The following is a 22,802-nucleotide window of genomic DNA, read 5'->3' as shown; positions in this document are numbered from 1 at the left end:
TCATCTCCTACAGGAAATGATTTCCTATTTTAGCATCACCTCCCTCTTATGCGTACTCTAATAGCAGCTCTGATCAAATTATTTCCTATTTCTCTACTATATTATAAACTCATTGATAGCTGATTTTTTCAGAAAAAAAAATCCTTGTGTCTTAACACCTACCAGAATTCTTGGCACATAACTGGTACAACAACAAACATGTGTTGAAGGAAGGAGTAAGCCCAGAGGACTGGCTTGGATTCTGAGTACCCAACCTCCAAACTGGGTTTATTCAAAACTGTTATGGTGAACACAACAACCTCCAAGGATATCTAAGGATGTCTGACCCCATGTCTGACTGGGCAATGACTCATTTTATGGCATGAGGTTCTACATTGTGATGGTTTAATTTCTGGTGGTTAATTTCTTGATTAACAGAAGGTAACAGAGTAAAGACTATAGAGACCATAAGACCTGGTTGGAAGCCTGGGACCCCCTGGGAGAAATCATGGACAGAGCTCTCCCTAAATACCTTTCCTAAGAGGAAGGAAGGCAAATCTGATGCGCTACTTTTATGAGTTTGGCTTAACAGCCTATATTCCACAGAACATCTCCCTTCACTCAAGAAGGATGAGGTGGTTGACCTGAATTAGCACATAGCACAGGGGCAGCCCAACATTTGTTTCTACCAATAATCAGCTGACACCAATACCCAGGTACAAATCTATCAAAGGGTCTGACTACAAAGACAATTCTTTGGTTGGCTATGTGTAGATTACCCTAGAATACACACAAAAAGGGGATGAAATAAATTGAGAATAATTTATAAATATGCTTTTGTATTAAAGACAAAAAATCTGGGATTATAACATGAATGGATATCATGTTGAAAGTGGGAAAAGAGCACCTCAGATCTACAGTAAATCAATGATACTCTGTACTGTACGTGATTATGGAATATAAAACAAAATGGTATAATCATCCAGTTAGCATAATGCTGTTGCATATTACATTGTGCTTTTATTTGACAAAGCACATCAAATAGGAGTTCAGAAAAACACTTAACACAATTATAAATAAAATATTCCTGACATGAGTTGGCATCAGGAAAAAAAGACAGGAACATTTCAGAACATTCAACTTTATTTTTCATTGACAAACACAACATAAAAAACATACATTTATTAAATACACAGACTAACTATGACTTGAATGCCATCAAAACTTTGATGTAGTTTTCATAGTCTCTTTTACTCTCCACAATACTGAATACCAGCCTTTAAAATATACTGGAAGATATGTTTAACTATACTTAGGTATCTCCAAAAAAACTTTACACAGAGATGACAAAAGTATATGTTCCCACTTAAGCAAGTGTGTAGGGATAGGATGCTGAGTAGGACAGATGGAGAAACATATGCTTTCTATACTGAGCTTCCCATTATGATTAAAAGTGCCAATGATTTCAGTTCTTACTTAAATATACCACATAAGTAGTACTTACACTCATTTATTGTAAACAGATGAAGATAATCAGTGCCTATTTTTAATTTGTTTGTGTAAAGAAATGTTCAACTTTATCTGTACATGAACATTTGGTAAAAGAGGGAGAAAATAAAATATTTCATATATTTATATGAATAAATATGTATAAATATATTTCATATATATGTATGTATATATATATATATATATATATATATATATATACATGAAAGGAAGAGAATTTAGCTGTCAGTGATGACTTAAGTGAACTGAACACCTGCTCTTACAGAAAAGAACACTGGCCATCTTTGCTTTGTCTCACTGACACTCAACTGTATGAAGATAAATCCAGTCCCTTCCTTTCGTTGATTCTGAGGAATGGACTAAAAGAATGAAGGATTTTAACAAGTTGGAAATGTATGTTTCCTCCATGTCTTTCCTTACGTTCTCTACCCACCTCCATCCTTCCCTACTCCACATAAGTACCTTTTCAGTAGTCAAAAGAACACTGGAGTATAAGTCATGTGCATTTTTCTCTGCCTAACATTGCAGCTTTTATTTCTACACAAACTGAAAACATATCGAGAAACTATTTTTAAATAACTATTAAAGTTTGGTGATTGGCTGCCTTTTGTCTAGATATCTGATTCACTTTAATTTAAAAGGCCAACATACTTTGTTTCTAAAGCAATTGACAAAGGAATTTAAGAGCTGCACTTATGAAAATAACTTTAGAGGTAGAATCATCTCCCAAATGTTCAAAAAGCTTGAAAAATCTGATTTTGTTTCTCATGATGATCTCTTTCCTTCCTACCTTTACTCCCATAATAACATTTTTCCATCAAAACAGACTTAGTAAAAAAGAGACTCAGATCCATTTCATGTATTAGGGCAGAAGCATACTAAAAGTACACACCTGTTCTCTGTCCTCTTAAAAACAATCCCAGTTTTACCAACAGTAAATATCTGTTACATTCCTTCTGCTGAGAAAATGAATAAACTGGAGGCAAGGCTTAGGGTGACAGTCTCATTCTTAATGAAAAAATATGTAATCCAGTAAATATTTGGGTTGTTGAGAATATGCAACTCATTGATTTAAAACTTATGAAAATCAAATAATTTTCATTCTCAATGAAGAAAATGAGAGACATATAAATGAATATGGTTTGTATCTGATTGAATTGTTTTTCTAGAGAATCAAAATATACTCAGCTTATGGTATCATAATGTAATGGTTTACAATTCACCTTGTATGAATTATAAACCTTTAAATAGAATCTTTGTTTAAGGAATTATAAAATAGAGAATATATAAAGTAAAAATGCTGTTTTCTTTCATTCCTTAAAAGAGTAGAGAACAGGGACAGTGAGAAAGGACGTGTTAAGTAGTGTGGAGTGAAGATATCTTTCCATCTGACTTTAAAATGAATTGTTGATCTCCTTGTGAGACAAAAATTCTTTGATTCTAGACTTGGTTCAAGTCTTTCAGAGATAGGAATAGTCTCAGTTTTCTCTTTTTTCACTTTGAGAGTAAGGCCACCCTGCACTATTCTTTTTACTTTCTTCAGTTTTATTCAAGGTGGACTCAATCCAAAAGAGGCATTCAGGGAGGACATGTGAAAGGTTTTACTTGATCACTGTAGATACGAATTCCTTGTAACATCGAAACTGAAACTTTTTGGGTAGGAGTAATTCAGCTGAATATGAACTTTCTCATGAAATTAGTATCCATGTAAATGCCAATATAATGGAGTTTTAATTTTACAATTTCCCCCAATTCTTTGTTTCATGCTTCAGTAATCACTGCCTGTTCGTTAGAATAGAATACTGAGCTGATACAGTTTTTAACAAATGTGCATGTGAGCTTCAGGCTGATTCTCAAAGTTTGTAAATTGGCTCTATCAAAACCTATGTTAGGAAACATCACAGCTATGTACCACCTCTTATGAGAATTTTATTGCAACTCAGAAAACAGTCCTCTGGACGTAGCCACAGTATTAAAGAGTCTTCATTTTTTAAAATGATATAATCTCATTCATTGAACAATTCTGCACTTTTATTTAAACCTCAATTTTAGCAGACTTTGAGAAATATGCAAGCACAAAACCAGCAAGAAACAGCATCACTGCATATTTGGCATGATTGATCATCTGAACGTTTCACATGGGTAAATTGTAGAAATTTTAGTTTTTCCACATTAAACTTTTATCTGTTCGTATGAATAATTACTCTGTAGTCTTTCTGTGTCACTCATCTTCTGGTATCCTGTTTATCTCAAGAAAAGCTTTCAAGGTTAAAGGATTAAAAAATAAACAGACAATATATATGCCTACAGTTTCAAAGATCAAAATGTTTCTACTTTATGTCTCTGGTTTACTCCCAATACCAAAGAACTATTAAGTGATTGTTGACATGGGGAGATTGAAAGTTAATCACAAATTAGGAGTCAAAAACAACAAAAATATAAAAAGTATCAATAAATAAAAGGTCTAATTCACTTGAAAATCTATTATTAGAATATTGCCACAGATTGACCACCTTTTAAAACTAGTGATTTGTCAGAGTTTCTAGTCAGTCCATTACTCAACATCAGCATGGCCCCGGGGTCTCTTTCAGCTAACTTTTACATGAGCTTAGTCAATTCTATTCTATAACGTGGTCAAGAGATCTTTTATGCAATAAAGAAGTGTTAAGTAGAAATATATGTTCACTTTTTGATTCATAGCCATTTAAATCTGTCACAATTAAACACAGTTACTTAGAATATCTTGAGATACAGCATTACGTAAATTTCATAAATATTAACACATTTTGTTTCCTCCATTTAAATAGTTTTAAGATATCCACCACACTAATTTTACCTGAAAAGTAAAATGTTCTTACCGGATAGCATTCCATCATTTTCTTCTACAACACAGAATACTGTATAAACTCATCGCTTAGAAAATCAGCACTGCTTTATAAAATCTACAATAGACGATTTTACATATATTTCTACATTGCACTCAGTCACTTCTTCCCATGTGGTTTCCTAGACCTCTATTATTTTTAACCAATATTGTCAAGTTAGGAATTGTCACAATTTATGCACACATTTTCTTTTCCTGCTCAGATATATATATATAGATCAATTAAGTATTTGAGAATGAATTTAAAGGTCAATAAACTTAAATTTGGAAACAGAGGTTTTTCTACAGTGACTTTAGATGCCTGCTTCCTAACCACATCTAGGGCCTTTGCACACATCTCTGAAATCTAATCTCAACTACCATCCAAAGGCTGAAATCATTTGGGACTTACATTTCTTATCTGGTTTTCTCTGGATGAACAAATGGTTGCCTAGATAACAAAAACACACCACTTATGTAATTTTTTCTTCTCTACTTCCTTTTCAACCTTGTTCAAAAGCTGCCATTTGTCCACTCCTACCATGTGTCGCTGGGAAGATATTTATTTTGTCATTAAGGATAAGTTTGAGGCTGTTTTGTCTTTATGTATTTCTGTGCTTTGAAGAAAAGTGATATTTCTTTGACAGTAATCTCCATTACCATTTGGAAGTATCGGTCTCCTAAATTATTAACACAAATAAAGCACTTTGTTGTACAGCAATATGATACTACACATTTGAAGATAAATTCATATTTCTGTAATTAAATAGGCAGAGATTATTCACTTTATCAGTTTTATGGACTGTAATGGCATGAAGCACTTCAATCATATGGCAGGTGCCTCACCGATATGCACTGAGTTTTGGCAGACATTTATTCATTCATTCACTGAATACATTCTGAACGCTTTCTATGTTTCAAGTGTTGGACTAGGTGCTGGAAGGAATAACCCAATGACACTCATACCAGTTAAATTCATTCTGTGTGTGTGTGCGTGTGTGTGTGTGTGTGTGTGTGTATCTGATTATAACCCAGGACCAGAGGACCATTCAAGAGGTAAAGCTTCTTTACTATAAGGTCATTTAAGTGCACTTTTTTTTTCTTGAAAGAGGAGGTAGTTTTGTCTAATTCTTCATGAGGTGACCTGTGGGAAACCCAATTCTATACCATAGAGAGATTTTACAATGGGGCTTTAGTATTAGGTTATTTATCATCATTTTTTCTAAAACATAGGCAGTACAACTGCCATGAATTACATAGGCACTCTCAGCAGATCTTGTTTCTCACTCAGCTTAACACTTTGCTTTAAATTGATTATTCCTGATTGACCTGGGATGGTTTACATATTAACCTAATGCATATATTGTACCTGTTGAAATCAATTCTTCTCAAATGCCTACTAAACACAGGGGAAAAAGTAGTACTATAAAGAAGTATAAAATAAATTTTAATCTTTTTTAACTAGGAATACAATAAGGTAAGCTGTAAATTAAGATCTTCATGAGAAAATGTTAATGAGTTTGCAAAATGAATGCTCCAAAGAAAACAAAGAGCATTTTGTGCGGGTCCAAATTAAAAGATTATTGTGTTTGTTGGGGAGATTCTTTTTTTTAAGTGCAACTCTCAAAACTTAACGTAATGATCTACTTGTGCCAAAAATATATCAACCTTAGCCATCAAGGTTTGTACACATGTAGACTATAAGAAAAATATATTAATAATAAATATTTAGGTAAAGAGGAACAGAGAAAGTGCTGTGAGGGGTCAACCTTATTAATTTTCTTATTCTATAAATAGGCCAAATTATTTATGGAACCTTCAAAATATTTATTGGTCTTAGAATCAGAGTTAGTATTTAGATATTCCAAAAGACTAGAGAATACTTTTGGTGGAAAAATCAAGGAAGATAATTAAGCACAGTACCTATATTTAGTTCTCCAATCAGTTCTTAAATAGCATTTTGAAAAACTACTACATTGACTCTCAAGATCAGATTCATGAATCTTATCCAGGCTTGTAGGAATTAAAAATGTATTAAAAAAGAAGAACATTTAGTATTTGGATAGTCACAAATCCCACCATATTTGAAATAAATGGAATTGGCTGTCATTTAGATAATGAGTAAACCTAATTACCAATACAACCAAAACTTAAACTTTATACGTTCAGCAGATAATTTATAGATTGAGCAATATTTACATCAGTACCACCAAATATTGTATACATTATATGTTTTTATCCTAATGCAACTTTTTAAAAAATATACGGGGAAAAGAGTGACATGGAGAGAAAGAAAGAGAATACAGAAGACCAAGGTCTTTGAACAAAAGCAAATCTTTGCCTATCTTTGACGATCTATGCATTCAATCCCCCAAGTACTCAGTATACTGGAATATTAACTTTTCCTATCCCATCCCCACCACAGACCAAGATCATTTATAAAAAATGTGTTCATCTCATAAATAATCACATATTCAGCTACAAATGGCAGAGACCCAAAAACATTAGACTGTCACTAATATATTTTCCTTTGTTTGTATTTCAATACTTTTGGCACACAGGGGGATTATCTATGCTTCTGAGACCATTTAGCCTTATATCAAAATTCTCCTTCAATGCATAAATGGTGGCATGCCAGAGATGCCTAAATTCACAGTAAGGTTTAGGGCTATTTGTTGCCAAAAGCTGTGAACATGCAAGTTGATTACGTGTTCTCTTTCATGCTCCTGTCTGTATTATTTCATTGGATAATGAGATAGGCTGCCCTTTCTGTCCATCATTAGAGCAGCTGGAGACAGCATTTGCTACCTGGCAAAACTTTCGAAGAAGGATCTTTCTTAGCAGCAGATAAACCCAGGGATCCAAGATCTGGTTCAGTGAAGCCAGGCGAACAGCTATTAAGAAGAAGTTGCATTCTTTCAGCTTTTCAGTGTGTGTCTTGCAGTGCTCAACAGATGTCTGATTGAAGATCATTTTCAACATCATTATCTAAGAAAGAGGGACAAATAATTGTTCCAAAGATTAACAAAGTCACATGTATCTCCTCTGCACAATACTTTGCACATAGCTTACAGCAAATTGGTTGTTGGACTGAAATGATTAATTCAGGAAAAATTTGTATTCACGGGACACAGCCCTGAATGAATACAAGACATTCCTACAGATTTCCCCTCATTTTTGGCATTTGACCTAATGCAGCATTTTAAAAAGTACATGTTCTCAGGATCTCGATCCTTGGTATTTAAGAAGCTTGAAATCTCAAAAACACATCTCAAAATTAGCCAAAGTCATCTGTCTTGATGCAGAAAGTACCAATGGGTTGACACCCTAACGAAAGCCAACACTTCAACAAACCAAAACAAATTTACTCTTAAACTTCAGTAGTCCTAACTGAAGCAAATTACAGAAAAAAAAAAAAAAGTAGAAGCAAGAAAGGAGGAAATAATACTTATTCTTAGCATTTTCTGAATCCATACAATTTGCCAGGACTCCATCAAGTTCTTTATATGCATTTAATAAAAAATTAAGAGAGATAGCATTACAGTTTCCTTTTTACAGTTGCTGCCAAGGTTTAATGATGTAAAATGGCTGAGCCAGACTTCAACGAGGTTTCCTAATACCACTTGACCTATAGGGCTTTGTTTTTTTTATCTCTCCCTTCTCACCATATACACACACTGGAATGTAAACTTCCGGAAGGCAGGATTTGGGACTATTGTTTTCCCCACTAATATATTGCCAGTACCTAAACCAATACTTAATAAACAGTGCTCAATAAATATTTGTGAATAAATAGGTATTATGACATATATATGAATATAATATTATATGACATATATCATATAAATATATTTATATATGAATGAATAGATATTTGTGATTTCCATAGAAGAGAAAAGAATGAAGGTTCATATACCTCTGAAAAGATATTCAAGCTCATTAATAATCAGAAAAGTGCAAATTATGAGAAAATAAGAACCATTTTACACCCACTAGTTTGACAAAAATGAAAAAATGAGACTTTCCCAAATGTTAGTATGGATGTGGAGAAATGAGGACGCTTTTACACACCATTATCTGGAAAAGTGAACTGGAACACCCACTGTGGAAAATAAAGGCACTGAAGAGGATGAGACAAACGAAAGATTTGAAGAATCTTGTTTCCTGAAGAAACAAGCACTATTTCCTCTGCTACCTGCAAGCAATCCTACTCCTAGGGATATACCATCCTGAATTCCTGCCCCGGGAGTTGTGCATAGGACTGTTCATTACAGTGTTATTCACAACAGCAAAAAACAAACAAACAAACAAACGAACAAACAAAACACAGAAACAACCCAAACACAGGTTCACATTAGCAGACAAAGAAAGGTGCTGACTTTATAACTGGCTCCTGAATTCATCTTTCTAATTGTGCTGCACGACTCTTAAGCACTTGAAATGCGGCCAGGACAAACTGAGATGTTGGAATATGTAATGATTTTATAATGAAATGATAACACTTTGATATATTGTGTCAAATAAAATGTATTATTAAAATCAACATTACTTTTTTTTTACTTTTTAAAAATGTCACTACTAGAAAATTTAAAATTATATATGAGGCTTTCATTTGTTGCTCACAGTCCATTCTATTGGACCCAAGGTTTCTTGTGAAGCCCACACTTATTTGGATGTCTGTCCTTAGGTCATATATCTCAAATTGAGGTCAACATCTCTGAACATCTAAAACACTCTGGACCACAAACCCACAATCCCAGCAATGGCACCTGCTCCCTTATACAGTCATGTCAGTTTTCTTCAAATCTTTCCTTTGTCTCATCCTCTTCAGTGCCTTTTGCTCTTGTTCCAATCTCATCCTACTTCAGCTCCTTCTGTCATCTGAACTATGGTAACAATAAACACCCAGATGGTGCATACAAATGTCAGCACATGACAGATTCATCATCTTAACTAAATTCTAGCTCCGATCAAACCCGCACCTGCTATAAAAACTTCAACTTGGTCTAAGTGGACAAATTTGACCCACAGATTCTTAAACCAATCACTGGCAAAAGAGACAGAAACTTCCAGGTTTTGTTTAGGACAAATTCATCCCCTGGGGCTTACATCATGGTCCTTGACCACATTACCACCTAATACCTGAGCAAATTATGGTGATATAAGCAAATAAGAACAGGGGAATGGGTAGACAACCCACAGATAGTCATATATTCTTACTCTGTAATTTCTTTCAAAGGATTTGTTTCCAAGGGATTTATACAATAAAAGCAAAAACAGCTGTATAAATAAGTCAATATTTAGCGAAGCATTATCTATATTAGTAAGAAACTAAACACATAAATTTCTAACATCAGGAGTAAAGTTTAATAAAATATTATTTGTATACTAGTATATGTAAGAATTAGGTGAAAACAGAATATAAAGTAGATTATGTATATAAAGCTATATTGTTATTATAATTAAATTCTGTGAAATACATAGACTTGTGGAAGGCAATGGAATTATTACTATTAAGCAATAATTTACCATTAAATAATTATTAAATTATTTTAAAAGTTGTATGTACATAAAAGCATTTCAAACAATTTATGAAATTCTTTTAAAGGAAGTTGATGATAACTGCCTTCATTAATAAGCACGAATTATTATACACCAATTTTTTTTTTAAATAAGTAAATCTATGTCAGTGTCTTCTGATGCTGGCTCATAGTCTTGTGAACTGAACACTACCTCTCACTGCATACACAGATGTCCCCCAAAGATATCTATGTCCCAGTTCCTAGAACCTGCAAATATGTTTTCACACATGACAAAAGGACTTTGCAGATGTGATTCATGATAAGGGTCTTGAGATGGGGAGATTCTCCGGGATTACCTGGGTGTGTTCAGTGTAATCACACGGTCCTTAAAATCTGAGAATTTTATCCAGCTGTGGGGAGAGGGAGATGTGTGTACAGAGAATTGTCAGTGAGATACAACATTGCCAGTTTTGAACATAGAGGAAGGGAGCCATGAGGTGAGTTAAGGAATGGGGATGGCTTCTAGAAACTGAAAAAGGTAAGGACATAATTCTCCGAGCTCCTTAAGAGCTTCTAGAAAGGAATGGAGCCCAATGGACACCTTGAGAGTAACCCAGTAAGACTCATGTCAGGGTTCTAACATACAGAATTGTAAGAGAAGTCGGTCTTGTTTTAAGCCCCTAAGTTTATATTAATTTGTTAGAGTACTGCAGTAGAAAACTAATACACCCACAGAGTGAGCTCTCAAAAGAGGTGGAGAAGGGATGGGGAGGAAGTTGCTTGAAAATGATTTACTGTCTCTGATAGATAAAACATCTCAGCAAGCTTGTTTACTTTGTTCACTTTTATTAGGAAACTTTTTTTTAACATAAAGTAAAAGTAAACTTCATCCTAACTCTTATTTAAATTACCTCAATTTCTAAGACTGTAACATGTAAAAATGAATTCTTGTTATTCTATCAGATTTCAATGTGTTTGATTAAAAGGGATAAAATTTTATTTTCAATTAGGTTGCTTTTAAGAAAAACATACATCTATTATTTCTTTTTTCTCCCTTTATAAACTACTGGAAAGGTTACATCTAGCTCTTTTAACCCCTCACCTCATCCAATAATTAAATATATTTGACCACCTACCATCTTTCAGGAAGTTCTCTGGGCCTGATCTAGAATGATCTAAAAACTCATTTCAATTACATTTTCATTTTTTCAAATATAAAATAAAATATATTTTAATATAAAATAGAAATTGTCCAACTTCTTATAATCAGGAAAATTTACAAAATTACTCATTAAAGTGGGATTTCAGTCATTTTACACAGCCCTCCTTGATTATTTTAAGTTTTTATGGGGCTTAAAAATATAAATTATTATTAGACTATTATAGGTTTCATATGCCTTATATTGGTTAGTCCCCTGTAATTTCCCTTAATTTACTACGGACAATTCAGTGATTATGAAATTATGAAACCAAGCTCTGTAAGCAATAGCTGGCGCATGGGGAGAGACACTCCAGCTTTTCCCAGAAATCATGAGATGTGCAATATGACAATAACTACAATTAGGGACAGAAAGCATGATACTGTCATTTCCAAATGGCAGCAGGGATGGAAGTAGGACTCCCAAATCCATCTTATTTTGAACACAAATGCAAATTAGCATCCATCTGTTGATTTCCCTGTATTTCAGGAGCTAAACAGTGATTACAATTTTTGCAAATATTTTTCAGACATTCAGACTTTGGAAGAAAACCTTTGGCATGAATATGTAGATTTCTAGTACAATTCATTTTTCCTATCAGTCCAATTCAATTCCTTACAAGGAAAAAGGGACAAATAAAAACCAGGGTGCTTAGCACAGAGTCTACTTTTTTTGGCAAATGCATGGATAATCTGCAAGATTGCTCTGTCTGAACAGCCTCTTGTAATGATCTGGTCAAGGGAGTGGTTAAGACTAATTCTGGGGGCCCTGAGAGCAGCTTTTCTGCCAGCATCTTCCCCAGGCTCCACGTGACTCTCCCAGGCTTCTTGCATCTCCCCGTTTATCAGCAGGAATAGAGCGCTCTTTTTGTGCCCGCAATAACCAGAAACCCAACTATATCAGCATCCCCTAATTTCTCCATCCCTGCCTAGGGTCAAGGGCAACTGCTTTGCTCCATCTAAACAAAAAAAGTCTCTTTCCCAGTGATAATGACCTTTTCAATGTGTAAAGCACTAACCAAGGAGACGGTTTTTAATATGCTGCATTTGGATTTTGTTTTATTGAAGCAGGATTTATAACTACATGTTTAAAAATCTTTGGTACTTCACTGCTTGATTCAAAAATGCCTTGGGTTATAGGTCATAAATATCTATTGAAGATGATAAATGAGTAAACCCAGAAAAATTAACTTGTAGGGGAGGGAATAAAATTGTGTGAGAGAACTTTCCTCACAGCCAATTTTTATCTATGATGTTTTGTTTTCCATAATCCTCTGTTGTTAGGCTATGGAGGATAACCTGCTCTACTGGAAATTCCCTCTATCGTTTAATAAATGTACTACGTTATAATACAGTGAAACCTGTCTGGGCCCTTTAAATCACTTAATTACATAATTTGAAGGATTATCATGGGAAGAAGCTTCACTAGAGACTTAAGAAATAATTGCAGACTTTCCAGTCTGGTTACAACTCTGTTCTCCAGTTGCCAAATCACCTCAGCATTCTAGACTCTACTGTTTCAGAAGTTTCTCCTACCTTATCTAATCTGAAAACTGAAAACAAAGAGCTCATAAATGTTTAAAAAGTTACTAGAAGTCATGTTATTGCATCTTTACTATTATGTAATTTTATAAAATTCTTCAAAATAATGACAAATGAAGAATCAGAAGAAATAAATTCTACTGCTGGCCTGGACACCATGTGTGATTTTAGGCAAGCCATTTACTCTCTATGCTTTAATAAACTCACTAGGAAACCAAAGGGCTGGCCTGGAAGGCATCTTCCATATACCTCCATGGTTAAGTTTTTTCTTAGCAGTTCTGCGGCAGAGCTGGAACATGAATAAGGAGTTAATGTGAAGAAGAAAAGAAGCCAAAAGGTAAAATATGTAAACAAAAGATAAAATTACTCTTCAGGAAAACCCCAAATGTGTCTTTTGGAAAACAGCGGAGAGAGGAAAATTACAAAGTTAGAAAATGGACAACTGGATAGTACAAGGAACCAGATTCATAAAGCTTTAGGGGAAGATTTTTTTAGAAGTAACTGACTTTGTCAAACACTGACCAGGAGTTAGAGACCCGCCATGAATCTGACTCAGCTCTGTGTCTAGGTTGGGGACCAGTTAACTAACTTTGGGTCTTAAGTTCTCCCTTCTCTAAAACATGATTAATATATGCTTGCTGAAGATCTTCTCCATCTAGTAGTGCAGTTGCAAAAATTAAAATGAGATGAGAATAATTAAGGTCTTTGATTTATAATGAATACCTCTTCCCAAGCCCCACGCTATTGCACTATTGCATATGCTTCCAGAAGAGAATCCTCTGACGATCAGGGATAGAAGAAGAGTGGATGCTTGAGGAATACTAGGAAATGAATGCATTATCTGTATGTCTGCTTTCCTTACATTTCTACCTGAGTGGTTTTGTTTTTTTTGTTTTTTTGTTTTTTTTTTTTTGGAAGAAAAAAATTTGAACTTCAAAGGTGTTTGGTAATGCAGAACCATTAACAAATCACTGCACAGGAAGACCTCCAAATCTTTTTTTTTTTTTTTTTTTTTTTGGCATGAAACACGTGATGGTGGTGTCTTAGGGTTCAGAGGCCAAACACAGGCATGGGGCAATAAGGGATAGAGGGTGGGGGAGACCTCCAAATCTTAAAGAAGCCTGCATTCTGTCACCACTTTATTTGGTACCTAAGAATTACCATTTCCTGTCAAGTTGCATGAATTGTAAATTCTGTGTGATTTGGGTCAGTATAGCCCATTGCATATGTTATGTCTAGATAAATACCTTTCTATTAGAACAGTAAAAAACATGTCGGTAACTAAGTATTCAAATTCTGGCTGAAAAGGGAAAAGTAAACTCTGCACTAAAAGTATGTATTCCTTAGATTATGGATGATAAATTAACTTTGTGATACACATGTCAGAAGAGCTACCTTCATTACATTTCAAACCTTTACATCTCAGTTGTCAAGAGAAAAGTCTAGAAAATGTCTTTGTCAAGGTTTTAAAAACATTCATCCTTGCAAATATTTAGATCTAAAACAGTTTCCTTTTTTCTGCCAAAATACAGTGTTGCATTTAAACCCAGAATTGCTGAGTCCTATTACCCACTCAGAGAACCACAGTATTAATGACAATTATAGTGGTGTATGGTGATAGTATCTATACTTGTAGTGAGCACAGCATAACATATAAACTTGTCTAATCACTATGGTGTACATCTGGAACTAATGCAACATTGTGTGTCAACCCTACTAAAATTTTTTAAACAGCAGTCAACTGATTAAAGAAGGAATCAGAGACGTGGACTAAATTTTGTGTGCAGGGATATTTACCTCATAAGAAAATTAGGAAAACTTAAAAGGCCAACAGTAAGGCACAGTTTAAAGTCTGTGATATCCACTGATTTGCATACTATATATGAGATATGCATAATACATATGTATTTCAATGCTGCCATTTAAAATGCTGTTTTTGAAAAAAATGTAATAATGAGGAAATATTCAGGATGTTAAAAGTAAAAACAAATGTTTATTACATAGTATAATCGAATTTTCAAAACATCTCCAAGTGGTGGGGTGCCTGGGTGGCTCAGTCAGTTAAGCGTCCAACTTTGGCTCAGGTCATGAGCTTATGGTCCATGAGTTCGAGCCCCATGTCGGGCTCTGACAGCTCAGAGCCTGGATTCTGCTTCAGATTCTGTGTCTCCCTCTCTCTCTGCCCCTCCCTCACTTAGGCTCTGTCTCTCAAAAATGAATAAATGTTTAACTAAAAATAAAAGTAAAACAAAAATATCTCCAGGTGGGAATTACGGAGATTTATATTTTCTTCTCTATTTTTTTCTTTGTTTTCCAAAGTCTCTGCAATAAATGTGTTATTTGCACACTCGCAAAAGAAAAGCATTGAATTTAGAGTAGTTGGTAGCTTCTGTATAAATAATAACATATTAAATAATTTATTGATAAGATGTTAGTGTCATAATCCATCCTGGAACCACCACATGGTCATTTCAGTTTGAATTCTTAGGTAGTCGATATGTGCATAATTTAACAACCAATAGGTAAACAGTGTGACACTCTATAATTGATCAAAACATTTAACTTAATCATCAAATTCATTACGGCTTATTAGAGAGAATGTGATGTTTAGTGGTCAATTACTGGCTTCTGTGATTCATGGGCAGTACATGTAAACATATCCCTCCTTGTGCCACACAGCCTGTATGCAATGCAGGCTGACTGTGGTTCTAACCTGATATGATAAATTCTCATTTAACTTTATTTCATGTCAAAATGACACTGTCTTCTCGATCCATGCTGTGAGAGCACTTCATCTCACAGGGTATCCACAGAGACACATCTTGTATGTGGGATGGACACTGGGTGAATATGGACATATTGGGGTCTCTCTGAATTCATGGTCCCCAAACTTATTTCACTCCCTAGTCACCTCTCTCTCTCTCTCTCTCTCTCTCTCATTCTCCACAGTGAATGAGAATAATTCTGTGATACAGAATCATTCACACATCTTCCACTGTCCTTCACCTCACAGAGGAAACAGCTCTTTGGGGGCCTTTCACCTTCTTGCCATCAAGTTCAGCATCTTTTGCTAACCATTCCTCCTTTCCTCTTGTTCAAAGAGAAGAGGTGTTCCATCTCCTACCTAAGACTAACGTTCTATCTGTGCCCCGGATCTTATCCATCATGAATGTCAAAGACCTTACTTTTTCAATTATCTCCTTCTTCTTTACCTTTAACTTTTGGCTTTTTCCCAGTATCATATTAACATATCTAAATTTTTCCTACCTTGAGAAAATAAAACCTTCTGCAGAATTCTCATCCCTGCACATACTGATGAAGTTACAGTTGAACTTCTCAAAAGAGTGTCTATCTTCCTTACGTTTATTCTTAAACCTATAATAGCCTGGCCTTAGTGCCCACAAATACTCAAGAAGCACTGTTCCCAAGGCTACCACCAAGGCTTCAAAATCCACCAGACACTTACAAGTCTTTCTTGAAACACTCTCTTCTCTAAGATTCAGGTGCCCAAATGTACTGGTTGGCATTTCCCAAATATGCCCAAATATTCAAGTTGCCATTTGAGTTGATTTGATTTTCTTACTTATTTTCCTGCTACCTCTCTGGGTGATCCTTTGCAGTCTCTTTTATGGCTCCCGTTTCCCTACCCATCCTGAAAATGTTAGCATTTTTGGGTCTTATCTTAAATAATGGGAGGCTGCCTCCTCTTCTTGCTGTGCATAAACTCAGTGGGTGACCTCTTCTACCCCGATGACTTCAGAATCCATCTATGCGCTACAAGCTATACCTCTTCTCTGAGCTCCAGACCGATTAATTTATCTGCCTGTAGCACAGCTCTGCCTAGACGTCTTACTTCAAACTCAACAGGCTCAAAAGTAATATTATTATCTTCTTCAAAGCTGCTTCTCCACCAATCTTCCTTATTTCAGTGAACCCAATTCCCTAAAACAGAAACCTAAGAGTTATCCGTGATTCATCTCGATTCATTCCTATCTGCTTCTCCCTCCATTCCACCTCATTATCCATATTCCTTACATCCAATCACAAAGTCTCCCATTAACTTCCTAATATTTGTTTAATCTTTCACTTCTTTCATCTTCATTCCTATTGACCCTAAACCCAGACCACCACCATCTCCTGTCTGAACTACCATAAAAGTCTATTACAGGATTTGTTAGCTTCCATTCCGAGTCCCTCCATCCTGCTTACACAGGATACTCCTAAAACGGGAATGTTACTGCTATTTCCCTTTGAAAAGTTCTGCAATAGCAAAGTCTGAAGTCTTTAAATGAACGTGCAAGGCCCATCACCACTCAGCCCCTGTTGAGCTCACATCACCACTCTGTACCCTCACATTTATATTCCAATCATCTTGAACCTCTTTGAGTTCTTTAAAAGGGCCAGTCCCTCTTGCTTCTGTACTTTTACAATATGGACCCCCAGGTCCTTCAACTGCCATTCCCATCTTTACTTGCCCAGTCCCAATTTATTTTTTTGTGTAGGCTTGAAATGTCAATTTATTTGGTGTCTCCCTTGACAAAAGCCCAGGAGAAAAGTTTTAATATGGACTCCCCAAATTCTCTACTTGCTTTATCACCACTAAACATTTCGTATTGTTGCTTGTTTTTAATTATCAGTCTCTCTTAATACATTAACATTATTACAAGAGCAGGGATTATTTCTGTCCTTTTAGGTTTACCTGAGGAAGCAGCTAACACAGAATACATTACAGTGTATATTCATAAATAATTTTGAATTAACCAATGAATGAATGGTAGGACGAGTACCCCCTACCCATATGGGGGTACAGGATTTTAGAGTTTTTATCTAATGTACAAATCCACCAATATCTATCCCTATTCAAGACTTTGGTCTTGTTTTTGTTGTTGTTGTTGTTGTTGTTGTTGTTGTGTTTCTGCTATTATAATTACTCAGAATAACAGCTTCAATTTAGGTGCTAAAGGACTTTAGGTACATACATCTTCTCATCACTCATGATTTTAAGTAGAATGTTCACAGCTACAGTAGTAACCTGGAAGAAACTGGAAAGCTGCGCTGGAGAATCAATAGGAGAAGCAAATATTTAAAGTAAAACATGTTGAATCAATAAGAAAGAAAGAATTCTTATGTATTTAATAACATTTTTTTTCCAGAAATACAGCTCAAGACAAAACCCACAATAAGACGTGCATAACAACACGGTCTTTAAGAAGGATATTTACTATCAAATTTATAATTTATAGTAAGTCAAAAGTTCTTTCATTGTTAAAAAAAATGTTATATAGGATTCTAGTGTTCCTGGCTTAAACAATTCTTGCCCACAAATATGAAACGATATCTTATACCTATATTATATTAAGTATTTAAAATACCCTTCAGAGTATAACAGATAACACATAAATAATAGTTTAATTTATTTGTAAAATTCTCTGTCAATGTTAGGCTTCTAGTCAGCGTTAGCATAGGAACTTCCTAACATTTCACGTAATTCATTTTCTTTTTCCCAATACAAAACACATCCTCGTAAAATTCACCAGCTTTTTCTATAGTTAACTCTTGTTGTGTGGACTGTAAATAGGGGCTAAGTAATTGTGCAGTGCCAGACCCACAATGGGAGGGGCTTAAGGTGTCTTGCGTTGGTGTCACTTTTTTCTTTGACATTAAGAAGAACATTCTGTGATTTCCCAATCATGACAGGATGGTCAGTCTCCAATGCCTCAACCTTTCTGAAGAGAACTGTGTTCACTAAGTTAAACCTGCATTTTTGCTGCTCGTGTGAGAAAGCCGCAATTAAACACTTCTGCTGACTCTTTCACCTTTTGGGTCTACCAAGTAGCCGCACTGAAGACATTGATTCCTGCATCCCACTCAGCTCACTGTGCTGTTTTAACAGGTACAAAAGTTTATAGTAAACAGTAAAATACTCAGACTTATGTAAATATTATTTGTTTTTATTTTTGTTCTTCTTCAGACCTTAAGTATAACAAAAGGAAGCATAAAAGATCCTCTCAATGGGGCACCTGGGTGGCTCAGTTAGCTGAGCGTCCAACTCTTGGTCATGGTCAGCACAGATCATGATCTCACGGTTCCTGAGATCCAGCCCTGCAACTGGTTCTGCACTGACAGCATGGAGCCTGCTTGAGATTCTCTCTCTCTCTCTCTCTCTCTCTCTCTCTCTCTCTCTCTCTCTTTTCCCTTTCTCTCTGCTCCTCCCCCCACTTGTGTGTGTGCATGCTGTCTCTCTCAAAATAAATAAACTTTTTAAAAAAGTCATTATATATTTAAAAAAAGATCCCCTCACTGTTGCCTCCTCAGTACACAGATTCTAATAGACTGTGGCTATGACTTACCACAGAATTGTAACTTGCTATGTCCATAGAGACACAGGTCCCTTTGTAACCCCATTATCCCTTAAAATTTATGTAGCAGCTTTGTAAAACGCCTTCACAATCATGCCTTCCTTTCATGTACCACATATGCAGCAGGTGAAAACTATTGAGTGCCTTGTGTTATTTACATTGCAAATGATAAACTTTAGTTTTCAAAATGCTCTTCTGAAAAGATTGTGCTTTTCATTTTCAGAAAATCAGACTTTACAAAACCACTTAAATTACAGTTAGCAGTTACAATTTTGTACCAGGTTTGAAGAAAGTTTAAACAAGATCGAATTCACACAACATGGGATGTAGGAAAATGGAAACTTGTAACCTATTCATATTCTATGTTTTTCCCCTTAGGCTGCTTTTGTCTCATCTGCTGGTTTAGTTGGATTCATACCATTTGGTCCAACAGCAGATTAACTAATAGGAGCTAGAAGAAAGCAAACACGAGGAAGAAACCGATTTTTCCCATGACTCAGAAGCCAAACTCCTATAAAGACTATAGGCTCCTAAGAGAAGATAGTCAAATCCCAACAACTAAATCCATTAGCTCCCTCTCTCCTTAAGGTGTGAGTTCCCTGAAGATTCCCAGATTTTTTACTGCACTATATGGCTTCCCAAGGAGGACCTTAAGTGAGTAATTTATAAAATTATTCCTATTACTATCTTAGAGAATTTTATCGATTTCATTTTTAAATCTATATTTAATGTTAGCATTTTCATAAATGTTTTTGCAGGAATTGGTGAATAGATGTCATTAGGATTTGTAAATATCCAGTTCCTACCCCACTGGGCCAAAACACTTCTGTTTTTGTCCATTTCTCTAAAAATATTTATTGAAATAGTTTCTCCAGTTAAAACGATTTGAAAGTCATTGGTTTAATGCAGCTCTGTCCAAAAGAAATATAATTCAAGCCACAAATGAGAGCCATATGTATGCTTTTAAGGTTTATAGTAACTACACTTAAAAGAAGCAAAGAAACATGTAGAATTGATATTAGTAATACATTTTAATTTACCAAATATATCTGAAATACTATTTCAACATGTTATCAATATAAAGATTGAGATATTTTACATTATTTTTTTACATAATGCCCAAAATCTGATGAGTATTTTACACTTATATATGTATTTTACACTCTTAATTTGGAATTATCACCTTTCAAATGTAACCACATGTAACCACATGTGGCTAGTGGCTACCACACTGGACAAAGGTCTCGGGCTTTATACTTTTTGAGGGCCTATCGCATATATTTCCTCAATTAAACTGCATACGTATCATCACTCTAGTGTCAGCTGTTGGCTGCCTACCCAACACCCATTCTTCCATCTCCCCTTCTCATCCATACATCTATTTTCATGGGAGTCTAAGCACCCCAGAGCTGATCTCATCCCTAAATACTAGAACGTGTCTGGATCAGGGGTGATGATGTGATCCCATATGAAGCAACAAGATCTCATATGAAGCAACAAGAGGAAGTTCCCTTCCCTGGATATCTGGGGGAAAGTTTCTCTCCCTCCTCTGGAGGGAACCAGAGAAAAACACAGCTTCTTACTCCTGCTAGACGTGAACTAGGAAGCATGTATACTAGTTTCCAATAATAAATAAGGGGTACATTCCGAGACACCCAGTGAATATCTGAAACCACAGATAGTACCAAACCCCACATATACTATCTTTTTTCTTATGTATACATACCTATGATAAAATTTAGTTTGTAAACTAGGCACAGTAAGAGATTAACAATAACTAATAATGAAATGGAACAATTATCACAACATATTATAATAAAAGTAATGTGAATGTGGTCTCTCAAAATATCTACTACACCTTACTCACCCTTCTTGTGATGATGTGAGGTGATAAAGTGCCTACATGACGAGATGAAGTGAGGTAAATGATGTAAGCATGGTGACAGGCTACTACGGACCTTCTGACAATACATCAGAAGGAGGATCATCTGCTTCTGGACCATGGTTGACCGCCAAGTAACTGGAACTGTGGAAAGTGAATCTGTGGATGGAGGTCAGGGAAAGGTTTCTGTACTACCAACCATCCCAAAATCTGAGGGGAACAAGCCATTGATAGGATGAGGCCAACACAGTAGACTGCAAAAAACAGGACAAGCTTTGGTCCTTGATGACAATACTAAACTTGGGGATTAACCAGCCCTGAAGGCTGTCCTAACTCTGGATTTGCAGTTATGTGTTTTTTTTTTTTACTCTGAAGCCAATATACTATATCATCTCTAATAACAACTGAGGGAAACATAATTATACTGAAACTTTTGAGCATCTTTCGAAGCACTGTTTTTCTCTTTGTTATTTTTACTGTTTCCCTATTGTTGCTAAAATCCCTCATTGTTTAATTGTTATCCCCAGGGCACCTTCCTAAACATCTTGTTTGTTTGTTTCTTTGAACACCAGGCATTGGAGTAGCTGTTTTCTAGTGTTTCCACCCTCTGCTTCCAATTAACTTTTCTCTTCCATTACAGAAACAATGTTGTGTCTCCCATTCTTGTCTACACTAAAAGTATTTTTTAATCTGAGAATTTTCATTACTAACAACAACATGGAAACAATAAAAGTAACAAAGGAAAAGAAATGTTTTTAAAAATGGTCACAAGTTTGACTGCATACATAGTACACAGTATTCATTAGACACAAGCTATATTGGTGGCTTTGGCATCAAAAACATTTGGGTTTGGGGCGTCTGGGTGGCTCAGTTGGTTAAGTGTCCAATTTCAGCTCAGGTGGTGATCTCGTGGTTCTTAAGTCCGAGCCCCATGTCAGGCTCTGTACTGACAGCTCAGAGCCTGGAGCCTGCTTCAGATTCTATGCCTCCCTCTCTCTCTGCCCCTCCCCCGCTAGCACTCTGTCTCTCTCTTTCTCTCTCTCTCTCTCAAAAATAAATATTAAAAACAAAACATTTGGGTTTGATTTGCTCAATATCATTTACAAACTCTGAACCTTAAAGCAAGTTGCTTACCCAGCAAATGAAAAAGTAAAAGAAAATAAAAGATATCATCCACCTCCAACGTTTATGTGAAGATTAAAAACCATGTAATATATGTAAAACTCTTAAGGCCAGGATTTATACATCAATTTTGTGATTCCAAATCTAGTGTCTTTTTCATTTTATTACAACATTTTTTTTTTTTTTTCATTCGTCCCATAGTCACTTAGTGAGTGGCTTCTATGGGCCAGGAAAACTCATAGACTAATAAGGCAAAGTCTCTGTTCTTAAGCAGTTTACAGTGCACAGTGAATCAGACAAACAAATGAATATTAACCAGAGGGAGGCCATACAGTTTAACCATTTATCACATAGGCCATAAAATCAGACAAATCTGGATTTGAAAGTCAGCTCTGCTTTGTGTTAGCCTTGTGATTTGGGAAAGCTACTTAACATACCAAAACTAATTTCCTCAGCTGAAAAAGGAGATAGCAGTATCCTTTCAGAGTGTTGTTGACAGAATGAAATGAGATTATGTCTGTGAAATGCTTAGCATAGTGCCTACTATAAAGTAAGCATTTGTCTACTGTGGACCATCGTCCTCATTGCCATAATAAATATTATGACAACCGTAAATACAACTGTGCATAATTAAGTGATCAGGGTATACACAGGCACTGTGGAGTATAAGGGAGGGCTTTTAAATCTGTCTCCAGGATCAGGAAAGCATGGCCCCCTAAATAGCGGATGTTTCTGGAAAGTTTTGGAAGACAAAGAGTTCCTACTGCTGAGTGGGAAATTGTGTGAATCATCCTAGGAGCTACAAATTGATCTTTATGACAGAAGG

The 22,802-nt window shown here is 35.5% G+C and overlaps 1 protein-coding gene across 8 annotated transcripts in view; it reads right to left on the bottom strand.

Moving 5' to 3' along the window:
* Positions 1–22,802, bottom strand: part of PTGER3 (prostaglandin E receptor 3) — a 179,114-nt gene that overhangs the window by 139,077 nt on the left and 17,235 nt on the right. For all 8 annotated transcript variants that reach the window (XM_019448890.2, XM_053894019.1, XM_019448894.2 and 5 more), the window contains exon 2: positions 7,160–7,339. In XM_019448890.2, coding sequence (XP_019304435.2) covers positions 7,160–7,339 — 180 coding nt within the window. The remainder of the gene's footprint in view (positions 1–7,159; positions 7,340–22,802) is intronic.

This window comes from Panthera pardus, unplaced genomic scaffold (genome assembly GCF_024362965.1).
Source record: "Panthera pardus isolate Hobbes unplaced genomic scaffold, ASM2436296v1 HiC_scaffold_11, whole genome shotgun sequence".
Lineage (NCBI taxonomy): Eukaryota > Metazoa > Chordata > Mammalia > Carnivora > Felidae > Panthera > Panthera pardus.
This window is presented reverse-complemented; position numbering and strand designations above follow the sequence as displayed.